Consider the following 23908-nt stretch of genomic DNA (forward strand, 5'->3'; position numbering starts at 1 on the left):
TCGGGACCCTTCAACAATGCCCGGGTGCCATATCGATCCCAATCGCGCGACAATTCTCTTCGCGCCAAACATCCTCCTGCTGAAAAACCTCTTGGCACCATATACAGCCCGTCTCACCTTCGGGGTTCTTCTTCCTCCCTGCACCAACACCTGCAAATCTTTATAAGGATTAGCAAGTACGGCATCAGGATGTGAACTTAGACTTTATGCATAAACCATTTCTCCCCCCAACTGGTGCTTTTTTAATTCTGCCGTCTCTACAAGCCCGATTTTAACTATTTCTTTTTAGCCGCGTCGCAGACGCTGCTCAGAGTGCCCTCTGCTGTTGTTGTTGTTGTTCTTCTTCTTCTTCTTCTTGTTCTTGCAGAGAAGGCAAAACCTCAAAGCTCCACCCATTCTGGGAACCATAGCTCCACCCATTCTGGGAGAGCCTTCATATAAACAAATATCCACCATTTTATTAACTCGCATAGCTTTGAGGCCTGTTTTGTAGGCCCATGGTGTCTTCCTCTCTCACACAGTTTTATTTCAAATCAAATTCGATATATCATTTCATTTCTCACAGTCGCTAACATCGTTTTAGACTCGGTTGAAAAAAAACGGGAAGAAAATCCGATGAAAGTTGCCCTTTATATAACGAATGAATTCTCAAAGGCCTGTAACTTCAAGTCCATTGAGATATATATTTTTTAAATCGCGGCATGGCCAGTCATACACCGCCCGAAATAAGAGACGGGAAAATGCCGAGATATATTAAAAATTCGTCCATTTGATGACAATCGTCACGATGAAATATTTAATTTATACGTCATCACAATAATGTGGAGAGAGGAGCATAGCTTTGTTCACGTGTCGCCACACACGGGAAATTGCCGAGATATATATTTTTTAAATCGCGGCATGGTCAGTCATACACCTCCTGAAATAACAGACTGGAAAATGCCGAGATATATTAAAAATTCGTCGCCACACACGGGAAATTGCCGAGATATATTTTCATTTTGCACAAAAATAACATCAAGTAATCAAATCAATAGGAATGTCCTGTGCCTATAACATCGACGTTATAGGCACAGCTGCATCTAGGCATTGTGTACCATCGACGCGGCTTTTGTTTTAATTAAAACTTTTTGTACTTGTTCTTTAACGACCGTTGGCTTTAATAAAATTCCCTCTACCTCAGCGGTCGCCGGCTGCCCCATACCCCGGGTCGCGATCTCTATACCCGTCATTTTACCCACGCTTTTCTCCACTTCGCTCAACCAGTGCTCCTCGACCCGCTTTACCTCGTCGTGCACCCTCGGGACCCTCTCGCTCAACATGCGATCCATGGTCTCCCCACATTTTTGCATGCGGTCACCCATTCTGTCCCCAACCCTACCGATTCGCTCCAATTTGCTTCCGAGCCCCTCGATTTGATTTCCTAATCGCTCAAATTTATTTCCCAACCGTTCACTGGTACCCCTTGCTTCGTCCCTCATTGCCCCCATTTGGCCTCCCATTGCTTCCATTTGGCCTCCCAACCTGTCCATACTGTCGTTCTCTTTCTGTATTTCCGCCATGAATTGAGCCATGAAGGCCTGCATGTCGCCCACCCCCATCTGCGCAGCGGGCGCGACCACCACGCGCTCGTGCGAGGCGCCATTTTGTGCGCCTGAAACCTCGTGCACAAGGGCGCCATTTTGTGCGCCTGATCCCCCCGCAACCACATCTTCATTGCTCTCCTCCTCCATTTCCCCCCTGTGGTCCTGGGTTACCCCTAACTCCTCTTCTAATTCCCCCACCGGCATCCGGCCGCCTTTATCATCCATGGCACGATTTCAAATTTGGGATATTCTAAAATTTCGGGCGCTCTTAATTTTGACCAAATTTTTTGATGTTATATAAAAAATTTGGTTCGGGCCTCAAATCTCATTCCCAGACACCAATTGTTACGGAACCCAACGTCGGCCTCTGTTCCCCTTACCGAGGGGGGATTAATCCCCTCGTCTCTGACTGACCGACGGGGTCCCTGACGCTGCCCAGCTACCTCTGGAAAGGCAGGTGCACAGCCCCGTTCGTACCGCGGACAGATGTTAATTGCCGAGCGGTTTTAGCAACCGCGGCACGAACTATTAACAGAAACGAACCCGATTCCGAAACGTTGGCCAAATCGTGCCACAGGTGTTCAATGGGGAAAAGACAAAGACGAACGGATGTCAAGAAGAAGAAGAAGAAGAAGAACCAAGGTAGGAAATACAAATATGATTTATTTCTACCTATTATGTACACAACGAAAAGTAACCAAGGAGAAGGAAAGATAAGAAAATAAAGACACAAAGGAGGGAAGGACCAGAAGGACACAATGCAATATTAACTTATACAAGCTTACTTATACCCAGGGACAAGACAAAAGACAGACTACAAGCACACTTACATGGGAAATGATGACAGGAATGGCAGGAGGTGGATGGCTGGAGGGAGAGGAAGGTTCAGCTGGACGCTGGCTGGGGCTTGATCCCGCACGGGACGTCGGCCTGGACCTCGACGGCCACCGATGCCACCGCAAACTGGTTCCCGCATAGCAGCGAGTCGAAGCTGCGTGGTGGAGTCAAAGCTGCATGGTGGAGTCAAAGCTGCGTGGTGGAGTCAAAGCTGCGTGGTGGAGTCAAAGCTGCGTGGTGGAGTCAAAGCTGCGTGGTGGAGTCAAGCTCATCTCTCTTGTGGGGGCGTTGCGTGATGGGCTCGCTCTCTGACGCATCTGCCGACTCTCTCAAAGATCTTCCTGTGCGTCTCTCTCAAAAGGCTTGCGTGCGCTTTTATTGCGCCTCGGGCGATCAAGCTGCCAGCCTCCAGGACACGCCCATCGGTGAGCTCGCCTCGGCCTTGATTGGTCGCGAGGGCTCACCGATCCCACCCCTAGAGGAGGCGTTGGCAAGGCCACGCCTTGTTCCTGGCACTGGGCTGACTCCTCCCACCTTCTGCTCCGAGATGACCTCGTGCTCAATGGAGTATTGCGGCGAAAAACATGGTCCCAAAGCAGCAGCGGCGAATGCAGAAAACCGCACGCAGAAAACCGCCCAATGCAGTTGGTAATGGCTGACAAAAGGGGAATTGGAAGGGAATCTACCTTATTTGAATTTGGTGCAATGGAGTGTCAATTAATGGAAGACAAAGCCTTAAACTAATACACATAATAAGGAGATAACTACTGAACAGGGAGATCTATGATTTGCTACGTGATTGTATATGGAATAACTAAGGGGACGACCTTTGACCTTTATACACAACCTGGAGGGTGATATTTTATAACAATTCATTACACTGACAACAATACAAAAAAAAAACCCACAACTCAATTCTCAAATCCACAACAATATATATATATATATAGTACATTCAGAAAGTATTCAGACCCCTTCAATTTTCTCACATTTTGTTATGTTGCAGCCTTATGCTGAAATCGTTGAAATTCATTTTTTCCCTCATCAATCTGCACTCAATACCCCATAATGACAAAGAGAAAACAGGATTTTAGAAATTTTTGCAAAATAAAAAAACTGAAATATCACATTGACATAAGTATTCAGACCCTTTGCTATGACACTTGAAATTTAGCTCAGGTGCCTCCCATTTCTCTTGATCATCTTTGAGATGTTTCTACACCTTGATTGGAGTCCACCTGTGGTAAATTCAATTGATTGGACATGATTTAGAAAGGCACACACCTGTCTATATAAGGTCTCTCAGCTGACAATGCTTATCAGAGCAAAAACCAAGCCATGAGGTCGAAGGAACTGCCTGCAGAGCTCAGAGACAGGATTGTGTCGAGGCACAGATCTGGGGAAGCCTACAACAAAATCTCTGCTGCATTGAAGGTTCCCAAGAGCACAGTGGCCTCCATAATTCTTAAATGGAAGAAGTTTGGAACAACCAGGACTCTTCCTAGAGCTGGCCGCCCGGCCAAATTGAGCAATCGGGGGAGAAGGGCCTTGGTAAGAGAGGTGACCAAGAACCCGATGGTCACTCTGGCTTAACCCCAGAGATCCTGTGTGGAGATGGGAGAAACTTCCAGAAGGACAACCATCACTGCAACACTCCACCGATCTGGGTTTTATGGCAGAGTCGCCAGACGGAGGCCAAACAGTTCAATCTTGGTTTCATCAGACCGAAGAATCTTGTTTCTCACAGTCTGAGAGTCCTTTAGGTGCTTTTTTGCAAACTCCAAGTGGGCTTTCATGTGTCTTTCACTGAGGAGAGGCTTGCATGTATGTATGTATGTGTGTCCGCTCTTCACCCATTGGTTGGATAGCTGAGCTAACGCTAACCACAATTGTAACCTGAAATACTTAACCTGAAGCACCCAGAGGACCAAAAAGACCACCACCCACCCCAGCCCCCCTCTGTCCCCTCTGAGGACCCAAAAGACCCCAAGGACCCGAACACCAATAATACACGGAGGACCCAAAGGACCCAGAGAAACCAAAAGGCCCAGAGGACCCCAAAGATCCCAAATACCAAAGACTGAAAAGACCCAATGGACCCCAAAAATACCCTGAAGACCCCGAAGACCAAAAATACCCCAAAGACTATAAAGACCCCAAATACCCCGTATACCCCAAATACCAATATGATTGCGAAGACTGAAATAATTCTGAAGGCCTAAAATACCCCAAAGACACAAAAGATCCCAAAGATCCTGAAAGACCCCGAAGAAACAAAACACCCCAAAATTCCTTGAATACCCCGAAGACCAAAAGACTGAAAAGACCCCAAAAGATCCTTAAATACGCAAAAGACCCTTAAAGACCAAAACGTCTGAAAATACCAAAATCCTCTCCCCTGTACAGTCTGCACAGTGATGAGTGGAGTGGGGAGGAGTGAGGGGTTGGAGAGGAGTGAGTGGTTGGAGAAGAGTGAGAAGGGGAGAAGAGAGAGGGAGGAGAGAAGAGAGAAGGAGGAGAGAAGAGAGAGAGGGGGGGGGGGGAGAGGAGTGAGGATTGAGAGGGAGGTAAGGGAATGGGAGAGGAGAGGAGTGAGGGGAAGGAGGGAGGAGTGAGGGGTAGAGGAGAGTGAGGGGTAGAGGAGAGTGAGGGGTAGAGGAGAGTGAGGGGTAGAGGTGAGTGAGGGGTGGGGAGGAGTGATGGGTGGATTGGGGTGAGGAGGGGAGAGGAGGGGAGAGGAGGGAAGAGCGGAGAGGAGGGAAGAATGGAGAGGAGGGAAGAGCGGAAAGGAGGGAGAGTTGTGTTCCCTACAAGGGAATTAGTTATTTATTATACTTCGTAAAAGTACTGTGCCTGAAAACTGAAGTTAGGGATCTAACTGTAGTGTAATTATCTATATTTTCATATTCCCAGGGTATATATAATGAGTTTATTTCAGGCGAGTTAACTCTTCCAAATATGTAATTAAACAATACTTCAAAAAACTTTGTACGTAATAAATTGTATATGTGGACTAACTATGGAATACAATCTCTCTATATATACACAAATAATTAAGTTAAGCACCCCTACACAAAGAATTAAGTTAAGCACCCCCTAATATATATTCTTTGTGTATATGTATACATTGGCATATATTCTAAGGTTGCGAAGATGGTCCCTCCAATAGCCAATCTGGATGAATTGGAACGTGCATTACATCGGGAATGGAACAACCTGCCACAGCAACGCATACGACGGCTTACAGGGTCTATGAGACGTAGGGTTGAGTCAGTGATCCGATCACGTGGGTCCTACACACGTTATTGACGCAAAGATCGCTAGAGGTCTTCTCAGAACAATGACTGTACGTTAGAAAACATAAACGTCATCCACACTGTCCGTGATGGACCTATAGCTCCATACTTAAATTGAGGTGAAAATATGCCTAAAATTCCCAAAAAATTTCACCTTAAATTATTCAGAATAAAATATTGAAAACGGCATGATTGTTATGTTTTTATGTGACCATAATATCACTTCTCCAGAAAATATAGCAATATCATGGGTATATTACACTGTTTTGACGACAACAAACTTGTAATGTGCGAGGTTGTAAAAAAACGGGGGGGGGGGGGTGCTTAACTTAATTCTTTGTGTATATATAATGGAGCAAGTGTTTGTGATTATGTATGCATGTATGTATGTATGTATGTATGTATGTATGTATGTATGTATGTATGTTCTTCACCCATTGGTTGGATGGCTGAGCTAACGCTCACCACAATTGCAACCTGAAATACTCAACCGAAAGCACCCAGAGGACCCAAAAGACCACCACCCACCCCAACCCCCCTCTGAGGACCCAAAAGACCAAGAGGACCCAAAAGACCCCAAGGACCCAAACACCAAAAATACACCGAGGACCCAAAGGACCCAGAGAAACTAAAAGAGGAAGTGGGACCCAAAAGACCCCAAAGACCAAAAAGACTGAAAAGACCCGAAGACCCCAAAAACCCCATAGACCAAAAATACCCTGAAGATGCAAAAGACCCCAAAGACCCTTAAATACCCCAAAATCCTTAAAGACCAAAAGACCAAAAAATCCTTAAATACATGAAAGACCCTAAAAACGAAAAAGGCTGAAAATACCCAAAGACCCAAAATACCCTGAACACCCAAAACACCCCAAAGACCAAGAAGACCCCAAAGACTCTTAAATACTCAAAATACCCTGAAGGGAAACCTAAATGCAATTATTTTTTTTGCCAAAAACCATTGATAATTAAACACGGTCTAATTTGAAGGCAATTTTGTTTCTCTTTGCCAATCACAAAGTGCCAAAAAAAGCCCTAGAGTGTCGATTTTCGAGATGGCCAGTGACGTCACATTGTGAACTCACTAGGTATGAGATTATTATGAGATACGGGTGATGTATCACGGGTGATGAAGGTTGTGGTCAAGTTTCATTGAAATTGTGTGTGGAGTTTCAGAGAAAATAGCAAATACCTATTTTGGGGAACAACCCCATGTACACTCCCTTGGGGCCCGATTTTTTTTTTAATGCTGTGAACAAACTTTGGTACAAAAAGGGTGTTGAAGGTTGTGGTCAAGTTTTAACGAAATTGTGTGTGTAGTTTCAGAGAAAAGAGCAAATACCTATTTTTTTTGGAGGGGGTGTGGCAACCCCCCAGTAGACCCCCTCAGGGACCGATTTTTTTTTCTTAGTGCAGTGAACAAACTTTGGTACATCACAGTATGATGAAGGTTGAGGTCAGGTTTCATCGAAATGGTGTGTGGAGTTGGACCCCAAAGTGTGTAATGTGTAGAAATAGTGTGTGTAGTTCCAGAGGAAAAAGCAAATCCATATTTTGGGGGTCAAACCTGGATCCACTTTGACCCCCGGTCACCCTGATGTTTTTCATGCCATGAACAAACTTGAGTTGCAAGACACCAAATATCATTTGTGCCAAGTTTGGTCACAATCCCATCAGCGGTTTCGGAGAAGAAGTTTCAATTATTTACGGACAGACGGGCGGATGATGTGCCATCGCATAAGCTCCCCAAAACTACGTTCCAGGTGAACTAAAAATCATCAAAGTGGTGTTTAGATAGTGGATGTGGTAAACTACACATAGGTATTTAGATAGTGGATGTGGTAAACTACACGTGCATATATACAGCGCCTTCAGAAAGTATTCACACCCCTTGACTTTTTCACATTTTGTAGTGTCACAACCTGAATTTAAAATTGATTAAACTGAGATTTTTTGTCACTGATCGACACATAACGTCAAAGTGGGATACGGGTGATGCATCACGTCAAAGTGGAATATATATATTTTAGAAATTTCTGCAAAATAATTAACAAAACATAGGGGCAATACCCATGGTGCTCACCTGGTAGAATAAACAGTATACTGCACTGACTAACGGTATTTTAAACCAATTTCAATGCTTGCTAGAAGACAGGACAGCATGTAGAATCATACTAACATAATCATAAGACTAAACAAACAAATAAAAAACCACCTATTTTGGGGGGTAACCTCCCCACACCTTCCCACCCCGTGTACTTCCTCAGACCCCAATTTTTCCAATGCCTTGAACAAGGATTGGTACATCATGGATGATGAAGGTTGTGGTGAAGTTTCATCAAAATTGTGTGTGAAGGTTCTGAGAAAAGAGCAAATACCTATTTTTTGGGGGGGGAGGGGGTCAAAACCTGGACCCATTTTGACCCCCTGAAACCCCCTTAAAGGGGCAGATCTTTTATAATGCCGTGAACAAACATTGGTACATCATGGGTGGTGAAGGTTGTGGTTAAGTTTCATCGAAGTCATGTGTGTAGTTTCTGAGAAGAAAGCAAATATCTATTTTGGGGGAGGGGGGGGGGGTGAAAACCTGGACCCATTTTGACCCCCGTAGATCCCCAAAGAGGCAGATTTTTAATGCCGTAAACAAACTTTAGTCACAACACAACAAATATAATTTGTGCCAAATTTGGTCGTAATCCCATCAGCGGTTTCGGAGAAGAAGTTTCAAATGTTGATGGACTGACGGACGGACGACGCGCCATCGCATAAGGTCCCCTGAACTTCGTTTCAGGTGAGCTAATTAAAAGCTGAAATGTCTTGCGTCAATAAGTATTCAACCCCTTTGCTATGACACTCCAAATAGAGCTCAGGTACATCCAATTTCCTTTGATCATCTTTTAGATTTCTCTACAACTTGATTGGAGTTCACGTGTGGCCAATGCTATTGCTTGGACATGATTTAGAAAGAAACACACCTTTCTATTTAAGGTCCCACAGGTTACAGTGCATGTCAGAGCAGAAACTCTACCATGAAGTCCAAGGAACTGTCCATATAATTCTGGTATTGAATTGTGAGGAGGCATAGATCTGGGGAAGGGTATAAAACAATTTCTGGAGTGTTGAAAGTTCTTAAGAGCACAGTGACCTCCATCATTAGAAAATAGAAAGCATATTGAACTACCCAGACTCTTCCTTGAGCTGGCTGTCCGACCATACTGAGCAACCGGGGAGAAAGGACCTTGGTCAAGGAGTTGACCAAGAACCAAATGACCATTCTGACAGAACTACAGAGTTCGTTGGCTGAGATGGGAGAACCTGCCGGAACGACAACAGTTATAACAAAATGAGGTGGATGAGTTGGTTAGGTGACAATAACAAGCCGATTCCATTTCGATTTAGGTCCAGATCCAGATCCCGCCTCTCAGTGAGATACAAAACTGAAACTGTTCAGCCTGGCGGAGGTATGTGATCTACCGAGTGCTGTTTCAGAGTGCGTGAGTTCGTGCGAGTTCCAGACTCCTCGATACCTTAAGACCCCTTGACACCCTGAAGTCCCCGAAACGCCCGAAGACCATTGAGATTCTTAAGACCCCTCAACACCCCTAAGACCTCACAATTCCCCTATTATCCTTCAGACCCCCAGGATCACAAGACCCTTAAGACTCAAAGACCTCCCACAACCCCAAGTCCCTTACGACCCCTAACACCCCCAATAAACCTAAGACTCCTAAGGCCCCCAAACCCCTTAAGACCCTCAGAGGGTGGGTATTCCGTTGATTCTTTTTAAAATTGACAAAATTCAAACATAAAAGCCTGTCCCATGACTTTTGACTTTGATTGCAAAATAATTTGATGTGCCACATCCTCAGACATTATTACACATACAAGCAGAACACCCACCCTCTTGGGTGGGTAAAGTTTCTGCATTACTTGCTGAAAAAAGTATAGTCTGTGTTTTGCAAGAAGACTATAGATTTGTGTGTGGTGTTATAGATGGTCTAAAGGGTGTAAAGGTCTAAAGGCATATAAACTGACTAAAATGCTCGATGTGGTCTAAAAGGTATAAAGCTCGAAATGGTCAAGGGTCCAAGCAGTCTCAGGGGTGTAAATATGTCTAACAAGGCTTAAGGGTCTGCAGGGTCTAAGGGGTGTTAAGATATAAGCCTCTAAGGGGTCTAAAGGGAGTCATGGGACTAAAGCCCCTCCCCACCTTCCCAAGCCTCCTCCCCCCAAGCCCTCTCCCTCTCACAAATCTCCCGATGTCCATGCTCTCAAATGTTGTGTGTGTGTGCTTCCCCTTCTCTCCCCATCTTGTCTACCGCTTCCTTTATTATATGTTTTGTGTGTCTGTTTGATTTTTTGTGTAATAAATGTTAGCACTTTCACGAGCCTCGATCACGTACACAAAAAAAACTAGAACGGGCACTCGGTAGAGCGCATACCTTCGCCGCAGCTACTGTTCTGTACTTGGCATGGGAGTGTAGGGAACAGAACAACAAAAATACGATTTTGACCTTTTCGTGACCTTGACCTTGACCTTTGACCCGATTGCTCCCAAAATCTAATCAAATGTGTCCCGTATAATAACCAATCATCCCACCAAATTTCATGCAATTCGGTTGAATACTTTTTGAGTTATGCGAATAACATACACACACACACACAGACATACAAATAAATACACAGCGATCAAAACATAACCTTCCGCTTTTGCGAAGGTAAAAAGTGTGTAAAGGTCTAAAGGGTCTGTGGGGTTTAAATGTGTCAAAAGTATCTTAAATGTATAAGGGGTCGAAAGGGGGCAGAGTCTAAAAGGTCGAATGGGGTCGAAAGGGTCTTTTAGTTTGAAAGGGTCTGAGGGAGACTATAGGCCATGGTGTTCTAAAGGGTCTGTTGGAGTCTATGGGGTGTTAGGCTTCTTCAAGGTCTCACGGGGTTTAAATGGTCTAGCGGGGTCGATAGGATCTAAGGGTTCTAAGGATTATATATGGTCTACCGGTTCTAAAAGGTCTTCTGGGTCTTCCGAGTTCTTTGGGTCTTTTGGGTTCTCAAAGTCCTCGGGGTATTTTGGGTCTTCGGAGTCCTCAGGTTATTTTGGGTCTTTGGAGTCCTAAGGGTATTTTGGGTCCTTGGGGTATTTAAGGGTCTTTGCAGTGTTTTGGGTCTTAGAGGTGTTGGGGGGAATCTTAAAGGGTCTTCAAAAGTCTAAGTGGTCTCAGTAGTCTAAAGGGTCGAAAGGTACAGTAGAAGTAAATAATAGACGTACGTAATTAATAGAAGGATGCAACTGAGTTCAAACAGTACGTAATTAATAGACATATAATCCCACAGCTTCATGGACAGACGGACGCCAAGACGGAGCTCCTTTTATATTATAGATGCCCAATCAATTGAATTTGCCACAGGTGGACTCAAATCAAGTTGTAGAGACATCTCATGGATGATTAAAGGAAATTGGATGTACCTGAGCTCTATTTGGAGTGTTATAGCAAAGGGGTTGAATACTTATTGACTCAACACATTTCAGCTTTTCGTTTTTAATTATTTTGTAACAAATTATAAAAAAGAAATTCCACTTTGACGTTATGGGTAGATCGGTGTAGATCAGTGTGATGTGTAGATCAGCGACAAAAAGTCGTTTTAATCAATTTTAAATTCAGGCTGTGACACAACAAAATGTGAAAATGTCAAGGGGTGTGAATACTTTCTGAAGGCCCTGTATGGATGTGCTAAATATGAAAGGAATGGGTCCAGTCATTGTCGATTGGAATATTCGGATTCACATGACTCATAATATCCCACCTCCTCCCCTAAATGAGGTCACACCTGTTTGGGACTAATAACGGTCCTCATACTAAACCCTAAGGTACCAAACTATTTACAACCTACCAGCGTGGCGTCCTCCCATTCACTGTTTGCTTCATAATGTCCACACATGTGGGAATTGGGGTTAATGATCTTTGTGACGTGGCAAGCGATTAATCAACACAAATAACCACTCCATTCACGTCTTTATTCACCCGTCGACCTTTTAATAAAAAAATACAATACTTGTTCGAGGAGGTACAGAGAGCTCGTTCGTTCAATCAGAGGAATCGGGTTCTATATATATATATATATTATGCAGAATCGAGGCTCGTGAAAGAGCTAACATTTATCACACAAAAAAAAATCAAACAGACACACAAAGTATATAACAAGGGGAGTGGTAGACAAGACGGGGAGAGAAGGGGAAGCACACAAGTACAACATTTGAGAGCAGGGACATCGGGAGATCTGTGGGAGGGAGAGGGCTTGGGGGGAGGAGGCGTGGGAAGGGGGGCGGGGGGGGGATATTTTCTACCCATTGGACCACAAGTACCATCGACTCTGCAAAGCTGTTATATAATTACTTGGAGTGAGGAAACAAGAGGGGATGGAGGGGGTGACATCTTCCAATTTGATCACTTTACATGCACGATTGTGAAAACGATAAAAGAAGAAGAAGAGGACTGTGAATGGTCAAATAATTCTTGATTCGTCACATTTTTCTTTCCCGAATAGCGGATGAGCGGGTGATTGGGGTGGGGATTCGTACCTGTTACCCTCCCCCCTAAATGCTGCACTCTTATTCTTGTATTGGGATTGAAATATGTTTTGGTAACTTCGGTGGTTGATATCGATCCGATGATTCAGTTATATTGAAATAAACAAGATTATCAAATCTGTAAATATTTATAAACAATTATGTGAATAACTCAGAATGTTTTCTTGTGTTTTCAGGTGTTGAACACACACGGGCTGTGGAAGAGAAATCCGTGTTTGCAGGTGAGGGTGACGCGGTGACGCTGCCATGTCTGTTCAACAGATCATTGTGGAGAGAAGGGGCTCGGATGGAATGGGATTGGAAGAAGAGGGACAGGGGAATCATCATGGGAATCATCATGGGAATCATCATGCACCAAGACTTCCCGGATGAAGGATTCACTCGGGGTGGATCTAATAATATGAACATTACCGGCCATGGAGTCAAAGAAGGAGATTTTTCTCTCCTTATCTCACCTGTCCGTTTTTATGATTATGGAACATTCACCTGTAACCACCTTAATCATTCCACTGACAAACGAACCAAACTCGCTGAGGTGAAACTCGTTACTGCTAAAGGTGAATATTTATCATTATGTTTATTAATAAATACAATCATTGAATAAACACAGGTGATTAATATAAATTAACGAAGTAATTAGTTACAATAAAATGTTTGTTCTTCACAGTGACGAGCTCGAGGAACCCGGTAGAGGAAGGTCGTGAAACCACCTTGAGGTGCTCGATCCGTGGTGCTGATGGTGACGTGGAGTGGATGAGGGGGCACCTGTCGGTAATAAAGGCACAGGGAATAAGAGTTTCACAAATGGGGATCACTGATGGGGGTAAATGGACCTGCGTCGTCTCCACAATGAACAAAACTCGTCTCACCATCAATCACTTTATCAACGTCTATAAACGTGAGATAATTATTTAATTATTGTCTTATTATATAATTTATCTTTAGTTTCACTTTTATTCACATTTGTTATTTAACATTAAACATTCAATTCCTCGTGTTATTAAACATCCCATTCCCTCTCTTGCAGGATCACGTGATGGTGTAAAGAGATGTATTTTTATAACTCCAGTTAACAGTAACATCACCTTACCAGGTGTTAATCGTAACAGCACTCGATGGTATAAAGTGAATGAATCAAAATCTCTGATGAAGGATCGAGATGAACAAACAAATGGGAAATTCACAATCACCGAGGATTTCTCACTTAGAATCTCCGATGTTCGTCCTGAGGACACCAGACATTACGAGTGTCGATCTGATCGGCATATTTATTATATATCGATCATCATCGTCACAGGTAAGCTGCTCCACCTGTAGTTATTGTAACAGAAACATGATGAGTTTCAAATAGGTTTTTATTGTTAAAATAAACAATAACATCTTTACTTTCACCTCCAGCCACAGTGACTCCAGGGAAAAGAGTTTCCAATGGAACTGCAGTGACTTTCAACTGTGAACTTTCGCATCCTGTACCTGGTGTGACGTTCGGGTGGCGCCATGTAATGTCTGATCGTGACGTCACAAACCAGCCCAGTTTCACTTTCACATTTACTCCTGAAGATGCAAGAAAATGGATGTGTGTTCTGTATGGAGAATCAGGAAGAGTTATCACAACAATCTCACAAACAATTACAGAAGGTACGTTTATGGATTTATTGTAAATGGTATAAACACGAGTGTGAACGAACGATTTGTTTATTACCTGCACTCGCGAAGCGAAAAGCAGGGTTCGGCATTCGGGTGCGTGCATTCCGTCCGTACGTGTCTGTATGTTTACGTGGTTTGTAGTCGACCCAACTACAAACTGTTATTTTAAAATTGATTTATTCATTCAGTTGGTCCGACTGACACGAAATTTTATCACGTCATCGGTGCCTTCGTTATGACGTCATGATTTGACAAATATAACGCTTCATCCGATCAGTATGAATTTTTTTTCTCAGCAACCGTTGGTCTGATGAACACGAAATTTTCACCATAGAAGCGCCTCCTCCTGTAGAACAAGGTAATGATAATCATGACGTCATAGGTCACGTGGTACAGGCACCATCTTCGAAAAACTGAAAAACGTTGCACATCTATATCTCCACAACCGCTCTATGGGAAAAAATTGAAACGTGGCTGATTGTAAAGAACTCCGCATGGGGAATAGGTGTTGTCAACGATGACGTCATTGGTGTGGTAATTATGACGTCATAATTCGCTTAGTCTGATCAGTTTGAAATTTATTGAGCATGATCTGTGCAACAATTATATTAGAGAATATAAATTTATGATGTAATAATCGCTCACGTGGTCTGGCAGCCATATTGGATCAAAGAAAAAAAAACGTTCACAAACAAAAGAGTTGGCTCGCACCAAGATGACTGCACAGGGCAAGTATTCTATGAATACCATCTGGTTTTATTATTAATCGAGACTGGCAGGAAACCTTATGTTTCATTCTCACCACTGGATACTTTAGTGCAGCGGTCTTCCTCTTCTGTGAAGAAATTCAAACCATGTAACATCCACGATGTACATTATAAGGTTTATGTATCTATATAAATAAAAACGAAAAATACGGTGAAGCCAAAGTGACCAATGTGTGTACATCTATTAAGTACGTACTATTTGAACTGAGTAATGTACTGTACTTCTATCAATTTTCAATCACATCGTATTTGACTTGAGTACATCCATTCATTATATATTGTTAGGCCATAACTATTCCTCCATTTTCAATTTGGCCGTTGGACATTTCAGTTTATTAAAGATAAAATACCGGGTTTATTAAAGATTTCGACCTTTCAGACCCTGTGGACTCTTTAGAGTTTAAACCTTTAAGGATCTTCAAACCTTCCAACCTTTCATTTGCAATCAATGAACCTTTCATTTCGTAAATTATTTCATTTATTTGTAAATTAGATTCCGTACTCTATCCCAGGGATTGACAAGATCGCCGAGACGGACACACACACTTCTCTTCGCTGTTTAGCCTGGATTTGGATCTCGACCCAACTACAAACTGTTATCCCAGTGTGTCACAGGTAGGGTGATGTCATCAGTGTGTGTCGTCCCTTGAACCACCTTTAGAGGCCATTTTTCCCCACAGAGCAGGGGATGGCCTTTTTTAAAGCAATGTTTTATGGCCGGATGCCCTTCCTGCCACCAACCCTGTTGGTCGCCTCTTGCTACACACAGGGAATTACCAGTGAACTAGTACTCAATTTGCCGACATCGTAAAAATGACAGGCTGAGTCGACCACCCTGGTGTTAATTCAGCAATCGACCGGGATTCGAACCCAGGATCCGAGGATCCCAAGCCGGCACCCAAACCGCGAAGCCAACACCAGGCTTCGTGTGTGTCGTCCCTCGGATGGACGTTAAGCCGGGTAGATCGCACCATGTCCTTCATGAAGAGTAGGCAAGTTATCACCGACATTCTGGTCAAATGACAAATTATTGTCCTAACTGCTGGGAAGGTAATGGCAAACCGCCCATCATCACCCTTGCAAGCAGCTAATGACCTGCCTTCAGGTAAAGCACCCAACCAATCAGTCTTCTCAAGATTTTATACACCGCTCCTTTCCTAGTCCATATCCAGGCGCTGCATGACGTCATCGCCAGGCACCTAAGTACTCAGTTTTCACTGTTTGTATGTTTGTCCGGACGATATCTCGGCCATCCTTTGACATAGGAAGTTCAAATTTGGCCACAATAATGAGCAAGTACTTTGGCAAAACGGTATTTTTTATTTTATTGATGAATCAATGAATTGATTAATTATTTAATTATTGGCGATTTATTAAGTTCATATTAATCTTTTCTTTCTCATCTTTGCAATATCCCAGGTACCTTTTGAGTTAGGAAGCTGATATTTGGACATGACAATGACCAAGTGATTTGGCTGCAAAGGATATTTTTGATTTATTGATTAATCAATTACCCATTTAATTATTTGATGAATTACTTAATTAGGTTTTTTAAAGTTACAGATTTGGAGGGAAGGTCGTGGTTTAGCTATTATATTAGCCAATTGATTAATAATTTAATTATTTTATGATTATTATTTATTTATTTTTATTATTAATCACTTATTTATTTTATTTCTCATCTGGGCAATATCTCAGGTAACATTTAGCTCGGAAGCTGATATTTGGACACAAGTGTTTTTTCTTTGTATGCTCAGTCAAGGCTCGTGTAACAGCTAACACAAAGAACATACAATAAAGAGAGCAGGAGACAAGAGGGTTGAGAGAGGGAAACACAACACCAGTAGAAACAGGGACATTGGGGTCCACGGTATAACCAAATGGACACTGCAAGAACTTTCAGGAAAGAAATTGGAATTTGAAGGAGGTGGATTTAGGGTGGATTGACGGGGGTAGAAAATATCAAGACTTTCGATGGGGAAAGATAAGAGATGGTGGTGGATAGCTGTTTTGAAGACATGGAGGGATTGACGAGATTGTGGGAGTTTGCTCCAGAGGCGGGGAAAAAAGAGGAATGAAAGAGTGAAGGTGAGCAGAGAGTCTCGATTTTGGCAGTTTCACCAGAAGATGGTTGCTAGCAGATCATGTGTCCTGCAGGAATATTTGGAGGACAGAGCACAGATAGAGCTGGGGGAGCTAGGCCGGAGAGGAGTCGTGAGAAGACAGAAAGACCACCAACCTGCCTGCGGTGAGAGAATGAAAGGTCCTCAGAATCAGCTTCATCACGGGAGATTCCAATGATTTCAAAAGCCTTGCTTTCTACAGCGTGAAACCGAGCTCGGTGTGAGGCAGGAGCACCAGCCCAGAGGGGAGAGCAGCACTCTATCAAGCTGCGGATGAAAGCTTTGCAGGTGGTGAGGAGCTCAGTGGTGCCGAGGAAATTTATCATTCATTTATCTTCATTAATAAAAAGTAGAACAGGTGCAGAAATGGTACAATGGTACTGATAACTATACATCACGTTCCACAAATCGAGGTCTTTTCAAAGAGTCATCTTCATAAAATGACTAATTAAGGCAAAACACTAATGACTAATTCAGCTTAATTGTTTTCAGAAAATAACTAATTGAGGAATGACAATCAGTTATTTTGGCATAAATAGGACAAGTCAGGAGACAATGATGGTTCACAAGCGAGCGGTATTCAATGACAAAGGTCAAAACCGACATTGAAAATATATAAATAGGAATGTATTATCTGTTATGAGACTAGTTAGCTACACAATACCGAAAATTCGGTTCGATTCCGACAACTTTGAAAATTTGAACTTTGTGACCTTGAAATGTCAAAACGAAGGTTACTGACCTTCAAATGAGATAGAAAATAATGTATAATCAGTTATGAGGTTAGTTTGCTACACAATACCGAAAATTTGGTTCAATTCCGACAACTTTGAAACTTTGACCTTTGTGACCTTCAACGGTCAAAGGTCGAGGATTCTGAAATTTGTTGGAAAACTTGTATTTCATTATGTATGTGATAATATAAGATCATGTACGACATGTCACCCTATCAGGAAGCAAACAATGTAATAAAACCATCAAAAATTGACTTTTCTAAATTTTGTGACCTTGTGACCTTGACCTTGGGGCGAAAATGAAAAATCGAGCTCCGTGGGGTTATACACATGACATTGGCCTAACCAAATATCGAAACCCCTGTCAGATTCCACCAAACCCTTCAGAGAAGATGTAGCTTGAACTCGATTACCCCCTAAAAAGACATCTTTTTCGGGCGTGGCTCCGCCCACAATGGGCTTAATACGCCCACTCGAGGCAGGACACAACTAGATCATGATATCAACCTCCCACCCAAGTTTCATCAAGATCGGATGATATCATCAGGTAGTTATGCTGCGGACAGACAGACACACACACAGACAGACGCACACACATGACGAATATAGTGGTCACTTGATAACTCGTGAACCAAAAAAAACAATCTGTTTCTAGCGTTAGATTGGTGAGCAAATTAATTGAGCCAATTGACCCAAAATCCCAAAATATGTTGGTGCAGGTCGTCTGTTGTCGGTGGCATACACTGTTCTCCTTGTGACAAAGCCAATCAAAATACTCTGTGCCGTGTATCACTGACGTCAGGTGCCAAGTCTTGACCATAAATAGCACAAACGAACCGCTCCAGTACAGCCTCCAATACAGGTTGTTATGTTAAAATCAGCCCCCAATTGTGTCAAGCCTTGCACTAAGTCTCACTTTAATACACTAGCGAGGTACCCATGCTACGCACGGGTGGGAGGCCAGAAGCAAACAGACATTGCCGAAACGGCGAATGCTAAAGCATGAAACCAATAAATTCCACATTCCTGGAGCACCCTCAGTCGCATGTCAGACATGGACAGCAAGTTCGCGAAGGACTTCCATGAAAAACGTACCCGCTGGCAAACAAACGGGTACGTTTGTTCCATACCCAGTCAATGGCGAATCTGCATATGGCGATCCGCAAATTTCACGTTTAGAAAGTAGAAACCGTCACGGCATTCCGTCATTCACTTGAACTCAATATCTCTTTTTAGCTGTGATTAGCAGCTCTATGAGAGGACCGCGTTGTTCTTGTTGTTGGGGTGCCTTTTTGAATAGCGCATGCGCATACACTCGGACGTGCGTTGGTATGAGGTAGGAACATATTGCAATGGATATCCTCATGATTCTACACGTCACAGCTGGTGACCACACTGTGGTAATTTTCCTCTTGTTTCATTCCAAACAGCATAACTTCAATCACAAATTAAATAACATGAATATTAAAAAATAAGCTTTTAACAACATTCGTGACATAAACAAATATTTAAATCCTGATGTGAAGTTCCGTACGGTTGGGTGAATACAATATTACGAATTCAAAATCGTAATTGTATTCACTCTATTCCAATCATCAATTGAGGCTTTAACAAAACAATTAACATGATTAACGTTTAACGATTTAACATTACGATCGAATGACGGTTGTATTTGTATACAGTATTATCAAACCAGTGCATTGCCGTCATCTGTCCACGTCCGTCATCTGTCCACGTCCGCATTCGCGGCAGGTTTATAATTCTCATCAAAATCTAAACAGTATTTGTAGAATTTCAACAAAAGCCACATCACTGTTCATATCGGTAAATATTATTCCATCGTGTTTGGAAAAACTGGAAAATTGGAAAACTTGGAAAAACAATATAGCCTATTTTACTCCCAGGGGTCCCAGGAATACCCACCCAAAATATCGTTGCGATCGGTTCAGCCGTTTTTGCGTTACATTCGAACGGACGGACGGACATTTGGTGAATTATAGTAAGATGGTGGTAAATGTTCTCCTTTTACCATCGCCATAAAACGAGTTTGTGGCGTCACACTTGGTTAGAGTATGAAACTCATTGAGACTTTGAGACAATGGCTCCCCAAGGCCATCTTTGATGCGCCCGATATCAATCACATGGGCACATTTTTGACGCCAGTTGAAAAAAAACGAATTTGCTGGTATTTGTGGACTGAGAGCAGCAGCGATCATTGTGACATCATTATCTGGACTGTGAATGTCAATATCACGATGACTGGAACTGGCGAGCTTTGCATGGAGGAGGAGACGGGTGTCAGTCTCCTCGTGATCGCACTGCAACTCATCCACGAACTGGATATATAGCTCACCTGATGACACTTTCAACACGTGACATTGGTCAGAATGTGTCACATAAATGCTGTATTCTCGCCCAGATCAGGCAGTTTGCTTGACCTACAAATGGCGAAGATGAAATCAATCAGTGCTTCGTTAATCTCACCCCTCAGGAGAAATTTATTTCACCGACTTGAACTTTGTGGTCGGGTCTGTAATCTTCAGACTATGGAATGTGATGTGCAGTATATGGAGTGCGATGTGCAGTATATGGAATGTGATGTGCAGAGTGCAGCGCATGTGATGTGCAGTATATGAAGTGTGATGTACAGTATATGGAGTGTGATGTGCAGACTGCAGGGTGATGTGCAGTATATGGAGTGTGATGTGCAGTATATGGAGTGTGATGTGCAGTATATGAAGTGTGATGTACAGTATATGGAGTGTGATGTGCAGTAAATGCAGTGTGATGTGCAGTATATGGAATGTGATGTGCAGAGTGCAGCGCATGTGTTGTGCAGTATATGAAGTGTGATGTACAGTATATGGAGTGTGATGTGCAGACTGCCGGGTGATGTGCAGTATATGGAGTGTGATGTGCAGTATATGCAGTGTGATGTGCAGTATATGCAGTGTGATGTGCAGTATATGCAGTGTGATGTGCAGTATATGGAGTGTAATGTGAAGTATATGGAATGTGATGTGCAGAGTGCAGTGCATGTAATGTGCACTATAATGAGTGTGATGTGCAGAGTGCATGATAATTGTGATACTGCAATCAGGCAATGTCACCACTTACCCATCTAAATCTGGCATCTTAAACCTGACCAGTCTAAATCATTTATCGAAGCAGTCACGATACTTATTCCATCTTACCTTAGAGAACGGACATATTCTGTGCTTTTACCAAGGCCAGATGCAAAACACAGAATAAGAAAGGCTTCCCATTATATTTTTCCTCACACCTGACTCACCTCACACCGACATGGGGGCTGCCATTGCAAGACAAGTCGTGCAGGTGTTTACAAAAATACGGGTTCTGATTGGCTAAGAGTGCTATTACTATGCCACCTGGCCAAATTACTCCGCCGCTCAAGCCCCATGACGCGCTTCCACCTAGAGAAATGAGTGCTTGTAACTCGTACCCAATGCGAATCATTGGGTTTCGTTCACTCAGAGAACTTTAAACACACAACAGGAAATACCATTTTATCCATATTCTCAGTTCGACAAGTCGCACCTCTTCCACGGATCAAAATGATAGCAGCGGACTGCCCACAGCCCACACGCGCTCTCTCGTCTCGTGTGACTTTTAATTTTTCCTGTGACTTTTAATTGAGATGGAACCTTCCAGTGGGTTCACTTCTAACGCAGGCCAAAGATAGACTTCAGGTTGGTGATGACCCGACTGCAAAACTTTGACATTAGCAGTTCTACCTCCGGATAGTTGGAGAAATAGTCCAGAACCAGTGGATACGGTTTACCAGCAAAGAGGAAGATGGCACAGCCAACTTTGACATTTTTTCTTCGCCTTCCACGTGGCTGTTGGAGTTCTGCTCATTGAGCACTGCGGTGTTTCAGGCACACTTCACAATGGCTCTCATCGTCTTCAATCTAGCCATTCATTGCTGGCCATTACATGGCCTTCGGTGCCCTTCATTTGCACTTCTCATTGCATAGGCAGAGGGCGTGGATTCTACTGAGCATGCCACTGTGCATGTTGAAGGGAACGGCTATCCGTTGACCTTTTATCGGTATTCCATCTACCTCCTCAGTTCATCCTGAAATGCAGAGTATGGCTTTTATTTTAATAAAATAAAAATTTCCTCCAGGCCCTCTCCCTTCCACACATCTCTCTGCTCTCGGATGTTGTGTTTGTGTGCTTCCCCTTCTCTCCCCATCTTGTCTTCCGCTCCCTCTTTTTGGGTATTTTGTTTGTCTGGTTGATTTGTTTGTGAAGTAAATGTTAGCTCTTTCACGAGCCTCGATTCAGTATACAAAAAAAAAAAAAAAAAAAAAAAAATGTCGCCCGTACCACCGCGGAGCGAAAGGGGGACTATGGTTTTCCCCTCCGTCCGTGTGTCCGTCCGTCCGTGTGGGCGTGCGTGCGGGCATGCGTGCGTGCGTAAGTGAAGGACCGCATTCGAATTTGGTGTGTGGGTGCGACCCACGTCAAAATCCAAGATGGCCACCGCCATGTATGTCTGATGCCATGTATGTCTGAACCTTGTGAGCTGAATATCTTGAAAAATAAGCGAAGTACCAACTTCTAATCTGGTGTGTGGATGTATCTAGGCACAAGGAAGAAGGCTATTGAAAATTGGGTCGCCACGTCAAAATCCAAGATGGCCACCACCATATATATGTCTGAACCTTGTGAGCGATATATCTTGAAAAATAAGCGAAGTACCAACTTCTAATCTGGTGTGTGGGTGTATCTAGGCACAAGGAAGGACGCTATTGAAAATTGGGTCGCCACGTCAAAATCCAACATGGCCGCCGCCATGTATGTCTGAACCTTGTGAGATGAATATCTTGAAAAATAAGCGAAGTACCAACTTCTAATTTGGTGTTTGAGCGTATCTCGGCATAAGGAAGAAAACTATTGAAAATTGGGTCGCCACGTCAAAATCCAAGATGGCCACCACCATATACATGTCTGAACCTTTTGAGCGAAATATCTTGAAAAATAAGCGAAGTACCAACTTCTAACCTGGTGTGTGCGTGTATCTAGGCATAAATAAGCACGCTATTGAAAATTGGGTCGCCACGTCAAAATCCAAGATGGCCGCCTTGCGTCTTCCACTTTGTCAACTCGCATTACTTCACCGACGGGGAACCTCGGCGTAACGCTTGTTATTATTATTTTTTAATACAAGATCGAGGCTCGTATAAGCGCTGACATTAATCACAAAAAAAAAAACGGACACATAAAACATTTAATAAGGGGAGCGGTAGACAAGATTGGGAGAGAGGGGGAAGCACACAAACATAACATTTGATAGCAGGGACATCGGGAGATCTGTGGGAGGGAGAGGGCTTTGGGGGAGGAGGTGTGGGAAGGTAGAGGCATAAAACACATGGATACTGCAAGGACTTCCAGGAAAGGGGGGTCGGGATACTTTGGGCATTGTCTACAAATTTCCGTGATGCTGTTGCTCACCTGTTGTTTATATCGTTTTGGATTGGATAAAGTCTTGTACGATGAACAAACGCATTTTCTTCGTATTTAAAATGTAATTATTCTGAAACCTGATTTTCAGCGTCATTATTGCTGGTCGGTGTTTTCACGCGATGAATGGAGCTGAGTTTCCTTTGATTCAACACGGCCAATATTGAGCTGTAAAATGATGTTTTCCACAATTTGATATCGTGATTAAAAGTCGTGCGACAGTTGTTCTGCATTAACCAAATGAGTCGTTCGTTGTCAATCAATTTAAAGTCCGAACGTCGATTTAACTTCCTGTTTATTCTCTTCACCCTAGTCATCTGTTTAATGTCATGTGATTTAACGTTTTTAAAGAACATTTAACATTTAAAAAATAATTTGATTCATAAAACTTTACCTACTGACTTATGTACTGACGGGTTTTAACATATTGTCGTGTCGACCCTGCAGTGAAGACCTCAGGGTGACAGATGACCAAACGAGCCTTAACTCCGAGGCGTATGAGCCGAATCTATGGCGATTCCTTTGTATGGCGCGCGAGGGAAACGGAGGTCCCATGGTCTTACCTGAGTGGAAGGATGCGACGGGTGGTTATCCAAAATCACAAACACAGAAACGAACAAGACAGGCACGACAACGGAATGCAATAAATACGGGGTTTAGTAAAATAATGCAAAGTAACAGGGAAGGTGAGGTGAGCTAAAATTCCTAAATGACGGACCCTCCATATGGACTCGTATACAGACACAGAGAGAAATTAGAATTGCACTCAGTAGAGAGCATACGTACATCCGCCTGGTTGGCCATATCACTCAATGGTGAAGAATCACTTAAGAGATTCTACT

General features: G+C 43.1%; 1 protein-coding gene across 1 annotated transcript in view; it reads left to right on the forward strand.

Annotated features, from left to right (window-relative positions):
- Positions 1–23908, forward strand: part of LOC144890773 (T-cell surface glycoprotein CD4-like) — a 62108-nt gene that overhangs the window by 24947 nt on the left and 13253 nt on the right. Inside the window, exons 2-5 of the mRNA XM_078772600.1 lie at positions 12482–12862; positions 12973–13203; positions 13333–13602; positions 13704–13943. Coding sequence (XP_078628726.1) covers positions 12482–12862; positions 12973–13203; positions 13333–13602; positions 13704–13943 — 1122 coding nt within the window. The remainder of the gene's footprint in view (positions 1–12481; positions 12863–12972; positions 13204–13332; positions 13603–13703; positions 13944–23908) is intronic.

This window comes from Myxine glutinosa, chromosome 1, assembly GCF_964187855.1.
Source record: "Myxine glutinosa chromosome 1, kmMyxGlut1.1, whole genome shotgun sequence".
Taxonomy (NCBI): Eukaryota; Metazoa; Chordata; class Myxini; order Myxiniformes; family Myxinidae; genus Myxine; species Myxine glutinosa.